This window comes from Episyrphus balteatus, chromosome 4 (assembly GCF_945859705.1).
Source record: "Episyrphus balteatus chromosome 4, idEpiBalt1.1, whole genome shotgun sequence".
NCBI classification, from domain to species: Eukaryota; Metazoa; Arthropoda; class Insecta; order Diptera; family Syrphidae; genus Episyrphus; species Episyrphus balteatus.
The window spans coordinates 17,559,855-17,577,486 of NC_079137.1; the positions used below are offsets into that span (position 1 = coordinate 17,559,855).

General features: G+C 32.5%; 1 protein-coding gene across 10 annotated transcripts in view; it reads right to left on the reverse strand.

Annotated features, from left to right (window-relative positions):
- Nucleotides 1–583: 583 nt before the first annotated feature.
- Nucleotides 584–17,632, reverse strand: part of LOC129920287 (sex-lethal homolog) — a 58,304-nt gene continuing 41,255 nt past the window's right edge. For 5 of the 10 annotated variants that reach the window (XM_056001618.1, XM_056001624.1, XM_056001617.1 and 2 more), the window contains 2 exons: nucleotides 6,476–6,678; nucleotides 584–1,532 (listed from right to left, as the gene is read on the reverse strand). In XM_056001618.1, coding sequence (XP_055857593.1) covers nucleotides 1,465–1,532; nucleotides 6,476–6,678 — 271 coding nt within the window. In that variant the 3' untranslated portion in view covers nucleotides 584–1,464. Of the gene's footprint in view, nucleotides 1,533–4,966; nucleotides 5,023–5,065; nucleotides 6,679–17,632 lie in introns of those variants that run through there. The other 5 variants (XM_056001622.1, XM_056001619.1, XM_056001625.1 and 2 more) reach the window with 4 other exon arrangements.

Below are 17,632 nucleotides of genomic sequence, written 5' to 3' on the forward strand. Positions count from 1 at the left end.
AGTTTCTATGGAAAATTATTTCTCGCCAATATTACTGTCATTTACGGAAAAATCGATCTTAAAAATCGTTTTTTGTTTTTTTCAATTTTTCTCAATATATTCTAAAACAAAAGTGTAGTTTTTCCACAGAATCTTAAATAATAGGTTTTAATCTAAATAATTTCATTTCAAACTTTTCAAAAATCAAAAATTTTTTCGGTAACTTTTTTGATTGAAAAATAGGCTATTTTTTCAAATAAAATTCGTCAAAAATCCAAAAATTCACTTTTTGCTCAAAAAAAATGTTTAATAAATAGAAAACATAACAAAGTAGTTTTTAACCAAGTTTTGTTAAAATCCAACCATTTTTGTAAAAGATAAAAATAAAAAATAAAAAAATCGTATTTTTGCATTTTTTCCAATATTTTTGAGGTTATAGAAAAAAATTGTTTGAGTAAAAGTTGTAGACATTTATACTACCTACAACTTTTGCATTTGACTTTTTTCGATAGGACGTCTAGTTTTGACAGAAATCGTAAAAAACCATGATTTTTGACACCCACCCCACTTTTTCGCCCACCCACCCCCTTTCCGCCAATTTTTTTGTGAGCAATTTATTTTTCCCTTTTCATATACCATTTATCCTAAATTTTCCCACCACCCTTATGCTGCTAATAATTTGTTCAACTTTTGCCCTCTGAAAACCGGATTGGCACTGGTCTATAAGTGGAACTTTCGCTGGACGTGAAAATTAGTTCAAGTTAAAGGGAAATTCGAGGAAGAGGAAATAATATAATCTTTTTCTTCAAACTTTTTCATTGAGAATGGAAATTCGACTTAGAGGAAGTTCGAATTAGCGAGAATTACTTTACATAAAACTAATATGAGAGGAATATCTTTAAGACATAATCCATATTTAACCGATTTAAGTAAGAAATTCTGGGGTTGAAACGGTTTAGGTGAAATAGTTGACTGTTGCTTTTTTTATCATCGTTTTTGATCGTCCCTTAGCACGTGATAGACTACTCATGAGAAGATGGTCTAGTACCACTATATCGAGTACATAAGAATTGCACTGATTTTCTTGAATGTGGATTCTATGCAAAATCGCCATTAAATCAATATATAACAACAAATGGAAGTAAAATTTAGTAGAGATGTATTCAAAGATGTGTAAAAAAAATAAATATATTTTCTACGTTCTTAACGGTCTCACTATTTCAACTTCAATTTTTGTAAACAATAACTATTTCGTTATCGATCATTAACAAAAGTAAAATAAAAAGGCAGTTAAGAGAAATAACCGCTAGAAATGCACGATAGGGCTACATTTAATTCAGTTTTTAAAATGTCAACAAATTAAATAATAATTTCTTAAAATCGTCTACAAAACTATAATTATTTAATTATTAGAAATAACCTAATATTGATTTTCATTATTTTAAATCTATATTTAAACTTAACATTTATACAAGCTTATGTAAATTATAAATATGGATAATGATACGATTTTTTCCTGTACAATCCATCAATGATTCCAGAATGGTTGAAGACTGCTCACACACATGAAAAAAGAAAGCAAAAGTACACAACAGATTAGCATATTATGAACTTTTTAAGAAATAGAAGAAAAAAACAACTTTGAAAGTAGATTAACAGTAAAAATGTTCACCGAATAATAGATTTATATTCATTTTAACATCTTGTGTTAGAACAAAAAAAAAAAAAAAATACAAAAAAAAAACATCCTCAAGATTTATTAAGGTGTACATTAATGCAGTGTCGTTATTTTAATTTGCATACATTCATATGGAAAAAAATAGCTATTACTAGAAAAGAAATAGAGGAGGACTCTATTTTGTATACTGTTTTGGTTAACAAAAAAAAAAAAAAAAAAAAAAAAAAACAAAAAAAAAAAACAAAACAAAAAAAAAAAAAATTGGTAAAAAGAAAAGCTCGTAGTATACATACATTTTAGCTTAGCCTAGTAGTTTTGTTTTTAATATAATGTAGGTACATAAAAAAAAATAAAAAAAAATCTCACCTTTATCCAGGCTTTTCGTGTTTTGTTGACTATAATTGATTTTTACTGCTATTAACTTATTTTGCTGAAGAATTTTTTTTAAATAGTGTTAATTTTAAAAATCTAATAAAATGGCCAAACATTAATGGAAAGTGGTCCAAGTCTTTTTTAATAAATATTAATTTTTAATAACAACACAGTTTATCATTCGTTATCAGTCGGTTGAAACTGTTCGACAAAAATATTTTTATACCTAATTATTTCTTCAATATTTTAGGAAGTTTGGTGAAAAAGTTCTACCAATACCAAAATAAATTCATTTTACAGTTTTCACAAATCTCGCCCAATCCGTTATGTGCTCCTGTTCTGTAATTTTTATCATTGGCGACACAATTTTTGAATGAAACGTTCAGAAACGTTAGGCAAATTTCAAGTCTCTAATTAATTAGCTGTTAGAAAAAAAAATGTAAATTAAAAAAAAAATATTCGACAGGAAAGTTAGTCAAGAAAAATCATCCTAATTCGTTTTATTCGTCGAACTAAATATGTATCCGTTCAGAAAAGGACGTTGACTAATAAAATAGTCTCAAATATTTCTTGACGGAAGGAGAAGATAATTTCTCTTCTGAGAAATGCTCTATCCGTCATTTTCTTGTCAATAACTTCCAATCGAAAACAACATTATATTAATTTCACGAGGCCTTTGCAAGCAAATAAAGTATTTAATTGTATTTTAATCAATTAATTAAATTAATTAGAACATAGAACATTATACGTATGATGTAAATCACTAAACTTCGTTTAGTTTTATATTAATATTAATTTATTATGGACGAAAAACTGTTTGAACTGTAAACTAGTCGAAAACATCAACGCCTGACATTTTCACCTGGGATTTTAAAAGTTGCATTAGTTGACAAGATAATAAAACAAAAATATTTCACACATGTTCTATAATAAAAACTTGGACCAAAATATACATTGTCGGTTTATATCTAATACATCGACTTTGATTGCTAGAACTGGACAGAAATTTAAAAAAAAAAATTCTCTGAATGTAAATGCGTTTAATTTTGATTTAAGAATACAATAGTAAACAAAAATTAATCCAAGTCTATAATATTCACAACTTACATAAATACACACTAGATTAAATTTTTTGTTCTGAGTGTATACATAATATGAAACCCAATGCAATCTTTGGATTTAAGAAATTTTTTTAAATTGTTGGATTTTAAATACACGTTCATCCAAATAAATGGCCCTTAGTAATAGACCCGCATTTAGTGAAAACTCGATTTAAATAAAAAATAAAGCACACATCTCACTTCCAAATTAAAAAAGTGTTTTGATTTTAAAATAGGTAAACTGCTTCTAAGCCAATTTTTAAGTTTAGAAGTTACATGTATGTTTTAATACTCTTAATTATTTTTTTTTGTTAAAATCGAGTTTTGCTAAATTCGGGTCTATAACTAAGAACCAATAATTTGGCTGTAAACTTTAATTAAACTTTCATTAAACGATTCACTAACAAATATGCCCAATTCTTTTTTCGCAATCAATTTGATGATAATATGGATTCTCTTTTGATTAAAATCTAAAATTACATAGTAATACATTTGTTTCTCTCAGCAAAATAAAGCCATATATTTAAAAAAAAATATATTTTGTTAATAAATATTGTTAGGCATCCCCTAGAAAAAAATAAAAAAAATATTCAACCCGAAGTGAGAGTAAAAAATAAAAGAAACGTCTTAAAAAATAGAAGTTTCAGTGGTTGCTTATTACGACGAGAAGATTTTTTATGCTGTGATGTTTATCTTATCTTATTAATTTTTAGTTAGTATTTGAAATAAAAAATGGATAGGCATAGTCTACATTAAACGGTATGCGGGTATGCTTGGTGGTCATTCAACGACCTCTTTTTTAATCACGATTGATTGATATAAGTACATAATATTACGTAAATATGACAAACAAAATTTTTAAAATATTTAACTGATCATCAACAAATATTCAAATGCAAATTAAGGTTTATTGTTAGTGTCCGCACTTGAAATTATTTATTTATCCCTCTCCTTTAGTAGTAGGTACAGTGTATCAAAATAATGGTTGATCATTTTGATACATTTTCATTTACAAATTATATCATTGACAAAAATACTTGCTACACGCAACTTTATATACAAATAAAAATTGCATAATAATAACAATTTGAATGTACTTAATAGATTTATAGGGACGATATTTTTAACTGAATTTCGAACTATTTTTTATGGTAGTTTTGTTCAATTTGAGATAACATACAATTTGTGGAACATAGTTTTTGTATTTTTTCACCCTCCTTTTCCTCGGGAGCATGCAAATTCCATTTTTTGTTTCTCAAAATATGAACCGACCTAATGCAAATACATAAATTTTTTTTTTAATATTTAGGGATCCGATCCTATATAAATCATCGTTTTCGTATCTCTACAGGATATAGTCACCATAACTGAAATTTGTTATTAATTGATATAAGGTAATATTTCCAAGTTTTTGAATCTACAGATTTTTGGCCAGTTTTTTTACCCAATATATGTATATTTAAGGATAAATACATAAAAGGAAGTAACACTTATAAAAGGTTTAGTATCTATGTTTTTTTACTTTGTTTGAATGTTCTGAGCAAGTTTTATTACGATACACTGTACAATTTTTTTTTTAACCTTCATTTTTTAATTGTTTATCAAAGAGAAATATATTAAATTCAAATAATTAAATTCTTTTAACCCGCGGATTGCATTTTATTATAACCCTTTGTTTCAGATTTGAACCAATTCAAAATGAGAAAATTATGAAAATTCAGAGAAAAAGCTCTCAATAAATTTAACAAGTTGGATTTAACATCATTCACATAGCAAAAAAAAAAAAAAAACATAAGCAAAAACGCCCACTATCAATCTTCTTACAACCCCATCAACAAAACATTTTTTTGTTTCAAATATTTTTCAATTCCATAGTTGTCCATTTACTTTTATCTAAAAAAAAAAAAAAAAATTATCCACATTTATGAATCTTTATTTATAATTTCACGTTCAAATATACTTATATAATTTTATAAATGTTTAAACACATGTAGTATGTACTGTAATAATTAGAACTTGTAATATTAGTTAATTGAAAAAGTATGTAATTGTATTTTTTGTCAAATATTCATATATCTTAAAATGTTAATCCTGTTTTTTGTTTTTTTTTTTTTATATGTATATCTATATTTTCAAACTCTGACCAATTCTTAATTTATTTGCTTTTTTTCAACAAACTAATTTTCTGTTCGATTATATGTTTCATTATTTAACACACACAAAAAAATAAGATGTTTTCATTTTATGTATGTATTTAACTTTATATATATATATTTTAAATTATGTAGTTTTTCGTTGATACGAAATGTATTTCTTTTGTTAAAAAAATGTAAATATAAAACATTAACGTATAGACTATAGTTGGAGGGACGATTTTTTGTTTTGAAATTGTTATTTTGTGGTTAGGGTGATAAAACAAATTATTTGAAATAACTAAAATATAAAGTTAAGTGACTGTTTTTTTCATAAAACCATGATGGGAATTGAGTTTGGCGTATTTGCCTGCTTATAGAACAGGGGAAAAGACAGATATCTAAACTAATACAAATATAATCTAATATTAGAAAATGTATCAAATTCAATCGAATTCAATCAGTACGAATTTAAAAGGGGCAAATCGTCGTACCTCAATCTTTTGAGTTCCTAGAATCTTATTTTGGTTGGTTTCTAATATTAAAAAAAAAAATATAATATTTTCATAAATTTTCAAAACCTTTATGCTATATGAAAATGGCGGTTTTCATTTAAGGCATTAAAGGCCTTCCTGAAAAATAACTGACATAAAAAAAAAAACAAAAGAATTCAAATTGTTTTCCATTACCAAAACAAAAAATATTATATGTCTATATTTAACTCTAAAATGATTACTTGATGGTTGTTGATAAAAAAAATATGATTTTTTCCTACAACTATACGTCCTCAGCAGATCAAAAGGCTGCCTAGCTTGCAACCCATCGGGTAGTACAAGTAAATAGTTGAATAATTGTTCAACCACCGAGGAATAATAGTTAAAAAGTGTTATTAAATCTATATTTAAACAAAAAAAAAATATAATTGTTTTAAAATTATTTCCTTCTGATAAAAAAAAAACATATTATTATTTAATTGTTATGAGAAAAAAAAAAATGATTCAATCCTATAAATGTTGGCTTTTTTTTTTGTTAAACTACGAATGTAATTATTATTAATTAATGTGGTTTCTCATGTTTCTTTTTTTAATTGTATATATCAGATGATGATAAATCTTAATTTTTGTTTGCGTTATTTATGCATTAATTTTTTCATTCTTAGAAAAAATTAGGATTCTGATATGGATGTACTTTTTGGAAACGTGTTTTTGGTCTACCTCTGTGCACCATTGAATTGTAGGCATTCATGTTCATGTTCATATTCATGTTCGCTGGAACTGGAGGTGCCGTCATAAAGCTGTGTGCTTTCGCCTTGCCGTGCTCTTCTGCAATGCGGACGGACAATGGTTGAGAGCCACCCTCCGGTATTACGTTGTTAAGAGCTGAGATTGCTTCTTGGGCTTCTTCGCGTTTGTTAAATCTTAAGTGAATAAACAAGTAAACAAAACTATTAATATATGTAAGAAAAAAATGTTTAATATTTTAAATGCACTATTTGAATTGTCTTACAAAAATTATGAATCCGGTCTAATGTCTGAAATCTGAAATCTGAATAATAACAAAAACAAAAAAACATTTTTAAAAACAATGAGCCATATTCACCGGGTCTAACTTCGACTGGAGTCTAAACTTATTACACAGATTAGAAGCACTTCAAAATGAATTTAAGTATTTGATTAAAATCAAAAACTAAGCTTTATTTTTAAGTGCATTTGTTTTTTTTTTCGAATTATAGTTTTAAAATTTTCTTTTGATTTTATGTAGATTAAATAAAATTTTGTTATGACTCGTATGTACATTCTACATACATACATGATCACCAGAAAGAGCTTTGATATTGGAAAGTTAAATATTTACATAATGTATAACATTAGACTTAAAACTACTCTTGAAAAAAAGTCGGAAAAATTATGGGATCCCTCATGGTTTATATACTCATGGTTTATAGCCCATCCATGGGCTAAAGGCTTGTCGTGGCGGATGGGCTTACGGTGACTACTACTATGAAGCTTAGAGCTATGCGATCGCGAAACTTGTTTTCGCAGAAGGGCCTCCCATGGTCGACAGGTCGAAGCGGAGTAGGCTGTTGCTACTAATTACCCCCACAACGAAGGAGTGTTCCCACCAAGGCACTTCCAACAAATGACTGTAGCGGAAGAATTCTTTTTTAGAATCAACGGTAGCGTCACCAGTTCCAGTAAGGCCGAACTACTTGGTGAACACCTAATACGAGCTACTCAGACATATTCAGAGCACAGGTCTATAAGGAGGGGCTTAGCCAACCTCTCGTCCTTGGGGTCATCAAAGGGCCTGGCCCTCCAGGTTGGTGGCTTCTGCCGTCGGGGTAACTGCCCGACCAGAAGTAGGATGTAGTTATGGAACGACGACAAGCCTCGGAAACGGACGGATTTACTGATGACGACCCTAGCAAACGAAATAAGGACAACGAATTTCGAATCTGCACGTGGAATGTTAGGTCCCTTAACAGACCTTGTGCAGCCGAACAATTAGCGGAGGCCCTCGACTGCTATAAGGCAGATATAACTGCCATCCAAGAAATGCGATGGGAAGGGCCGGGCAAGAGAAAATTGAAGACCCACGATATCTACTACGGCGACTGCAACCGGCAACAGGGCACATTTGGATGTGGATTTGTCATCGGAGGCAGACTCAGGCAGAACGTCCTGAAATTTAACTGTGTCAACGAGCGCCTCACCACGATCCGCATAAAGGCTAAATTCACCAACATAAGTCTGATATGTATGTATGTGCACACGCCCCCGCGGAAGAGAAAGACGATACCACCAAAGATAATTTCTACGAGCTCCTCGAAAAAACCTACGAGCAAATCCCAAGCTACGACATTAAAATTGTCCTGGGTGATTTTAATGCAAAGCTAGGAAGAGAAGATATCTTTGGAAGCACAGTCGGAAAGCATAGCCTGCACGACAACACATCCGATAATGGATTTAGGCTAGTCGACTTTGCTGCGGGGCAAAATGTTGTCATAGCAAGTACGCGTTTCCCGCATCTCAAGATTCATAAGAAGTCCTACGCCGCCAGCAGCAAGTATAGATAACCAGTGGCAGCACTGCCAAGAAGCCATTAAAGATGCCGCCTCTGAAGTGCTGGGTTTCACAAGGCCACCACAACGAAACCCCTGGTTTGATGATGAATGCCGGCAGCACATGCAGCTAAACAGAAAGCATACAAAGCGGCGCTGCACAGAAGGACCAGAGCTGCCAATGAGCTCTACAAGCGGAAAAGAACAGAAGAACATCGGCTTCTCAGGAGAAAAAAGAGGCAACACGAGAAAGAGGCGATCGTGGAAATAGAGGGATGCTATAACAGGAATGAAGTTCGTAAGTTTTACCAGAAGGTAAATGTGACAAACGACAGAAAACTCCAAATATTCTAGCACTAGTAAGAATTTCGTTGTTTAAGGTGCTTAACTCAATTAAAAAGTTAATAACTTTTTATTATTAAAAAGTTAAAGTGACCTCAACTCCCTTCCCAGCGAACGGCTTGAGAGATACATCCTATCCCTGAATAGTGATCTCTTGAGCAGAGAATGGGAATGGGTCAAGTGTGAAAGAACGAATGATGGCACCGAAGTGGTGGTGAGATTGAGTCACAAATCTTTACCACTCCTGAGGAAGGCTGACTTTAAGGTACGCGTTGGTATCACCAGGTGCAAACTTAGGCTGATTCGCAACGAAAGAAAACAGGTTAGTAAAGCGATGAACTTAAACTTTATTATATAAATGGAATTGAAAATCTTACAAATCAATCTTCATCATAGTAAAGCCGCAACTGCTAACCTTGTCTACCTCATGGAGAGTAGACAATACGACGTAGCCCTGATACAGGAACCCTGGGTTGTGAGAGGGAATATCAAGGGTCTACAATCTAAAGAACTACTGCTGTACAAGTCAAATCTTGACAGTCAAAACAGTAACCCTAGAACATGCATAGTAGCTAAGAAACAGTTTAATCTTTTTCTTCTAACTACTTACAGCAACATTGACCAGACTACGGTAAAACTGGAACGCGATGGGCTTCCAACGCTCATCTTCTCTTCCACCTACATGCCGTATGATAGCATAGAAGGACCACCGGCAGATATCACTAAAACGTTGATATCTTTTGCAAGTAAGAACAAATTTGATATCATTTTAGGTTGTGATTCTAATTCACATCATGTGCAATGGGGAAGCACTGACATAAATACTAGGGGCGAGTCCCTCTTCGAATATATTATCGAAAATAACCTTGTGGTAGCTAACAGAGGCAACACCCCCACCTTTGTTACAAAAACACGTGAAGAGGTTCTTGATATTACTTTGACGAATAACTCAGACACTTGCCTATTAGAAAAATGGAAGGTTTTAGATGAAATCTCTTTTTCCGACCATAGGCTAATAGAATTTTATATCCCTGATGCTGATAGGCACAATAAGCCCTTTAGGAATAATAGGCGTACCGATTGGCAGGTATTCAATAGGGAAATAGTTAAGAACCTCAGTCCCCTGAGGACTGATAATAATCTAGACCCAAATGGCTTAGATAAATTGACAGAGGAATTCACAGGAATTCTACGCGATGCATTGGACAAAAGTTGTCCTCTTATTACCGCGACGAAGAAAAACAACAAACCACCCTGGTGGACAGTTGAGCTCAGTAACATAAGAAAAGAAACTAGAAAACTTTTCAATCGTGCTAAACGCACTAGAGCTGAAAGTGATTGGGAATCCTACAAAACCAGTCAAAGAAAATTTAAGACAGAAACCCAACGAGCCAAACGATGTTCTTGGAGAAACTTTTGTAGTACTATCGAATGTACAAATCATTCGGCAAGACTAAGGAAGATCCTCTCCAAAACAATCACTCCTATAGGCTCCCTAAAAGGGCCTGATAACCAGTGGACTGAATCTTGTCAAGACAGCTTAAAACTCCTGGTGCAAACTCACTTCCCAGGTAGTAACTCTGAATTGGAAAATGTTTCCACAAACTCTTTGCACTCATATTGTGAAATTCCTAGAGAAATTATTACGAAAGAAAAGTTGATCTGGGCCATCAACTCCTTCTCTCCTTATAAATCTCCAGGCCTGGACGGCGTCTTCCCCTTGATGCTGCAAAAAAGTAGTGAATTCATTATTCCATACCTGATCTCAATATTCCAAAATAGCCTACAACTGGGATATGTCCCTAAAACATGGCGTGAAGTCAAAGTTGTCTTTATACCTAAAGCTGGTAAATCCAGTTACACAGAACCAAAAGATTTCAGACCTATCAGTCTAACTTCTTTTACACTCAAAACTCTTGAAAGATTAATCGATATACATATCCGCAGTTATTTAAGACCGGAGACTATATCACCCTTTCAGCATGCATACACAAAAGGTAGAAGTGTAGAAACAGCCTTACACTGTGCAGTCAGAACAATAGAAAAGTCACTTGTGGTTAAAGAATATACCCTCGCAGCATTTCTAGACATAGAAGGAGCATTCAATAATGTTCATAATAGTGCAATTGAAAAAGCACTCACTGATCTTAAAATAGAAGACACGGTCATAAAATGGATCGTGTGCATGTTGAAAAACAGACAAATAAATAGTGAATTAGGTGGGTCAATTATAAAAATGTACGCATCTAGAGGAACTCCACAAGGCGGTATTTTATCACCTCTTCTTTGGATTTTGGTGATGAATGAGATTCTCATCAAACTGAATAACAGCGGTGTCAAGGTTATAGCCTACGCAGACGATCTAGCTCTTCTAGCGACAGGTAAATACCTAACCACTGTAAGCGAACAATTAGAAAGCGCATTATCCAAGGTCAGTAACTGGACCAGGAGATGCGGTCTCAAAGTAAACCCCCTTAAAACAGAAATGGTACTTTTCACAAACAGAAGGAAAATTCCTCCTTTTGCAGTGCCAAAAATTGATGGCACCCCACTTAAGATTTCGGATAAAGCGAAATATCTCGGAGTGATCTTGGATAAGAAACTTAACTGGGGTCCAAACATTCAAGAAAGATATAAGAAAGCCACGTTTGCACTTTACTCATGTAATCGAATTCTTGGCAGAAACTGGGGACCAAATCCTAAAATAATCATGTGGATGTATACTGCCATTGTCAGACCCATTCTGACTTATGGCAGCTTAGTCTGGTGGCAAGCTCTGGAGAAATCCACGAACTTGAAGACCCTAACCAAAGTACAGAGAACAGCATGCATTAGCACTACGGGGGTGATGAGGTCCACTCCAACCGCAGGGCTGGAAGCAATCCTTAATCTCACTCCCTTAGATCTATTTGTACAAGAATTAGCAGCAAACAGCGCCCTACGACTCAGTCAAACCAACATTTGGAATACTAGTCAAAACGGCCACACTACGATCCTTTCTAACTACGTTGGCAACAACGTAAGTACAGATTACATGGCCCCTTACTTAGACTTCAACAAGTCTTTTAATGTCAGTTTCCCAAACAGACAAGATTGGGAAAACAGTGTACCTTTTTTAAATGAGTCGACTATCGCCATCTTTACTGATGGTTCGAAAATGAACACTGGGGTTGGTGCAGGTTTTTACTCAGAAAACCTTAACCTTGCCAGTTCTTTCAGGCTCCCCGATCACAGCAGTGTCTTCCAAGCCGAGATATTGGCAGTGAAAAATGCTGCTAAACAAATATCCATGATGGCGATATCACCTGCTGACATCACCTTTTTCATTGATAGCCAAGCGGCAATAAAAGCGATTTCTGCCACCTTAATCAAGTCAAAGCTTGTTTCTTGCTGTCGCGAAGAGCTTAGGGTTCTTGGTATGCAGCATAATGTAAGACTCTGCTGGGTTCCCGGCCACAGTGATGTGTTCGGCAACGAAAAAGCGGATGAGCTTGCAAGGGAGGGCTCAGTTCTTGATCCCTCTCTCATAGACCATAACATCAGAATCCCACAATGTGAAATAAAACGAAATATTGTCAACAATATTTCACAAAAAACAAATGAAAGATGGAACCTCCTAGAAACCTGCGGTCACACCAGGAAACTATGGCCGAACTTCAACGAGAAAAAATCAAATAAGATCTTACTACTTAGTAAACCTTCCTTAAGATCCCTAATAGGCGTCTTAACGGGACATAACCTACTAGGATACCACAAAAAGAAAATGGGGCTTAGTACGGATGATCTATGCAGAGGCTGCGGCAATGAGGACGAACAGGAAAACACTGTTCACTTCCTCTGTCACTGCCCAGCACTCTGTCGCACTAGGAAAAAATTCTTAGGAAACTACTTCTTTAATGAATTAGAAGAACTTTCGGAACTTTCAGGCAATAGCCTACTGAACTTTGTAAAGTCCTCTAAATGGCTCGAACAACCATAGCATTCATAGGTTATCACTTTTTCATGAAGTTACAATACTTCAGGGTATCACAAGGGATCTACATTGATCTAAGTGTGACGGTAACAAGATCAACTGTCAGCCCATTTAACCTAACCTAACCTAACCTCAACTCCATATGCGTTTCGCCCAGGTATGACAGTGGGCTCATCAGTTAGATGCTGTCATACCCTTACTAAGACGCAAAATTTTGGTCCATGAATACAGACACTTATAAAAATCACAACCTGAATAGACTGTGAATTTTAATATTTTAGGGGAACATGGTTACATTCTTGCACCTAAAAACAATTTCCCGTGGTCAGGCTAATAAGTAAACAAAGTGAAAAAAAAATAATGAAAATTATTTTTATTTTTAAGCGGAGTGATTGAATATAATTCAATTAAAAAGTTAATAACTTTTTATTATTAAAAAGTTAAAGTGACCTCAACTCCATATGCGTTTCGCCCAGGTATGACAGTGGGCTCATCAGTTAGATGCTGTCATACCCATATGGAGTTGAGGTCACTTTAACTTTTTAATAATAAAAAGTTATTAACTTTTTAATTGAATTATATTCAATCACTCCGCTTAAAAATAAAAATAATTCTCATTATTTTTTTTTCACTTTGTTTACTTATTAGCCTGACCACGGGCAATTGTTTTTAGGTGCAAGAATGTAACCATTAGAGTGACCGCAACTCCCATAGAAAAAATTTTTTGTCGAATTTTTTTCGGGGGAACCCCATAAAATGTTCCGCCTTTGCAGATTTTTAGATAGCCAAAATTTCAGCTCGATTGGATAACTCTAAGGCCCAATTTATTGACTCTCCATTAAACTTAAATCGCCATTAAAAAAGGGAATTGTAAAATTAAAAACCAATTTCGTTTAATTGAGTCTCTTTTAAGGATTTTTTTGAAGTTTGGCATCATTAACTAATTGAGCATTAAATTTAAAAGTAGTTTTAGTTAAAACACCAAATTCGATCTTTTAAGAGGGATTTTTAGAGCTAATGGAGGTTTTAAACAGAATTTCTATTTATTCACTCTCCATTACTTTCAAATGTCATTTCATTTATTTTTTTTATTTCAATTATTATTTTATTTGAAAAATGTCAAATGAGCTAAAGAATTATTAAAAAAACATCACAATTATGAAAAAAAGTCCAGACTAGAATTTTTTGTAGGTATACACACATGCATTTGTACCATAAAAAAGAACAAAATTCAAAGAAATTAATGCATTTCTTGTCTACTTCGCACAGATAATACTAGATCTACTAGATTATATTCTCCACTTCAAAACTAATCATTTTTGAGATGCTGCATAATACATACATAACATACATAACATTGCAATTGAAGCCATGAGAAGAAGAGATATAAAGCTTACTTCTAAACCAATGACACGAGATGAATGCCGATAACACTTAAATTTAAGTTGTTATTTGACACCGATGGAAAAAATTAAAAATTTCACTTAACTCCTTCTTCTTCTCATGGTTTCAATTGTAGGTTGTAGCATTCTTTGGTTACCACTGGTATATCGTTAATCTCTTGCATTTTCTGGCGTTTTCAGCTGCAAAATACTTACGGGTCATAGTTTTTTGGTTTTTCTTCCAATTCAAATCTATTTGATTTGACAAAATTGTAGCTTTTGACAGATTATTTTTCAAACAAAATAAAAAATCCCTAGGATATTTTTAACAGAGTTTTAAATTTAAAGTTTCCATTAAAAGTAAGGACTTTAACTAAAGAAGAGTGAATTAAATGAATTTTTAATGATGTATACTTAAAGGCGACAATAGTTTAACGAGGCCGTTAACTAAAGCGATAAATTTCAAAATTTAATGGAGGCTCAATAAATTGGCCCTAAATGGTGCCGACACTCGCTCAAAGTATCAAAAATCTCTGTTTTTTCACTGTTTTTCGAAGAAAATTAGCTCTAGCTCCCAGACAGATCGAGTTATTTTCACTTTTTATATATTAAATTAAAGGTAGTGTTGTAACACATAATTCAGATGCTAAATTTGTTTAGTTTTACTAAAAAAGAAAAATATTGTCATCAATTTAAATTTTCAGTACATACCTCAAAAAGAGCTGAAGTGCAAACTCGATTTAAAATTAAACTTTTTTTTAACTGTTTTATTCTGCGGATTGGGATAGAATGGATGTTTCTCTATCTCTGGGCCCTCGGGTATCAAAAGTATGAGGTATAGTCGTGGGGTGAAAGAGCTATTAACAATGAAACTTTCTATGTTATTGGACCAATGTAAGGCATCTGATAGAATTGCTTCTCGCATAATTATAGCTACAATAGAAGCACTAGGGCAAAATCCAATTGACTTTGTAGTTTCAAAATCAGACTTACATTCAACAAGAAAAAACTTTTGCTTGGTTTAATGCCCCAAGAGCTTATCTGGCTCCTAAACAAGATCTTGATCTTTTGCGTAATCGCATTGAATACCGCAAGATAGACAAATATATTTCAGAGAAGGCTTTTGCTAAATTCTCAAACCATTTATGGTATTTGAGTTCAGAGCTGGCAGGTCTGGCGTTCTTTGACCTAACTTTACGAGATGGCGAAAAATTAGAAACGGCCAACATAATTTTGAAAACCAGTGAAACGGAAACCAACAGAATAGTAAATCCAAAGCTACAGACACATGAAGATGAACAATTTGTCACAGCAGGGTTAAAAAATATTGTGAACAAAGAAACATTGATCTTTTTCAGCCGATTGAAAATAGACACAAGTTTTCTCAAAGAACCTCCTAATCCTTCGCCGGAAAACCCGCATTTTAAAGAAGGCTTTAAAAAAGTGCAACCACTTAAAGTCGTAAATGACATGACAGAAAGAGGAGTCAAATTAATAACCGATTTTAATAACCTTTTAACTAAAGATGAGGAACAAAAACAATATGTACTTCAAGTAGTCAGTGAGTGCCGAAAATTGTATCCTGATGCTTCCAAAACTACTTTGTAAATCTCTTGATTAAATTTTTTTAGTATTTTCTTCATTAATTATGTATAAGAAATGTAACACGATGTTATTTTTTTTGTTTTTTAGGACGTGTGTGAATTGCGTAAAATAGTTAACATAGTGTAAAATTTTTGACACTATTGAGGTGAATACAAAATTTTCAGCTTTTAACAATTTATTGGGCTCTGGGACCTAGTTAAATTTGAGTTAAATTTTTTTTGCAGATGGTTTTGTTTTTTTTTTTTTTTTATTAAAAAGGAGTTTCATAGCAGAAAAGAAGCAGAGAAAAATATTAAACAATAAGCCATACAGCTGAAATTTTTTTGTTCACCTCAATAGTGTCAAAAATTTTACACGATGTTAACTATTTAACGCAATTCACACACAGCCTTAGAATTCTGTTAAATGTTTTTTTTTTTTTAAATAAAACAGTTTAAAAAAAAGTTTAATTTTAAATTGAGTTTGCACTTCAGCTCTTTTTGAGGTAAGTACTGAAAATTTAAATTGATGACAAAATTTTTCTTTTTAAGTAAAACTAAACAAATTAAGCATCTGAATTATGTGTAGCAACACTACCTTTAATTTAATATATAAAAAGTGAAAATAACCCGATCTGTTTGGGAGCTAGAGCTAATTTTCTTCGAAAAACAGTGAAAAAACAAAGATTTTTGATACTTTGAGCGAGTGTCGGCACCATTTAGAGTTATCCAATCGAGCTGAAATTTTTGCTATCTAAAAATCTGCAAAGGCGGAACATTTTATGGGGTTCCCCCCACCAAATTTCGAAAATCGATTTCTTGCGGTTACTCTAGTAACCATGTTCCCCTAAAATATTAAAATTCACAGTCTATTCAGGTTGTGATTTTTATAAGTGTCTGTATTCATGGACCAAAATTTTGCGTCTTAGTAAGGGTATGACAGCATCTAACTGATGAGCCCACTGTCATACCTGGGCGAAACGCATATGGAGTTGAGGTCACTTTAACTTTTTAATAATAAAAAGTTATTAACTTTTTAATTGAATTATATTCAATCACTCCGCTTAAAAATAAAAATAATTTTTATTATTTTTTTTCACTTTGTTTATTTAAGGTGCTTAACGTCCAACGAAAAGCTAAATTTTGGTTTACGATTTCGTTGTGCTATTTTTATATGAAAATTTTCGTTTCGCCTCCAGCTTGTATTTGTCAGATTGAAAAGTTATACCAGGAAAAGTTTTTTTTTCGAATAATGGACAACATATCGTCGGCGTAAAGCAAAATTGTTCTAAGTCACAAAAAGCTAATTTTACAGGGGACGATTTTTAAGTTTCAAATTGGTTTAAAGCGACATTTTTCTGCTCGTTCGTCATTCAAGTTATGTTTTTATAGAGTTTGTTCTTTTTTCTTGAATAAACCATACAAGTTTACCTCATTAGTAGGTTGCATACTATTTTTAAATATTTTTTAAAACTAAAAACCCAAAATTGGACCTAGAACAATTCCTATACAAGTTCGAACTTTCCTTAAATAAAAAGTGGACTTAGAACAAAATATGATGGGACTTAGAACAACCAAGAATACTTGGGTATCATTTTCAGAAGCCTACTTATTAGGGTGGGTCAAAAAAATCGAAATTATTTTTTTTTATTTTGTACTCCTAAAAATCGATTGCTAGACACCTCTAGAATATACACACCAAATATGAGCTCTTTATATTAATGGGAAGGTCTCCGCTTTTTCCATTTTTACATCAAGCTTCTACTAAAAAAAAAAATCATTTTTTTACACTCACCGAAATAATTATAAAGGCAGTCGATTTTTTTCGTTTTTAAACAATATAAAGGATATTTAATTTTTACTCCTTGCACGAATTAGACGACAAGTATATACTGGATTGTTTGCCACCCTTTATTTTTATTTAATTCGTTAAACTTAATTTTAAAAATTATTTTTTGAATTTCTGGTGCGAAATAATTATAAAGGCACAGCTGATTTTCACATTAAAAGTGTGGTTTAGCGGGACAAAA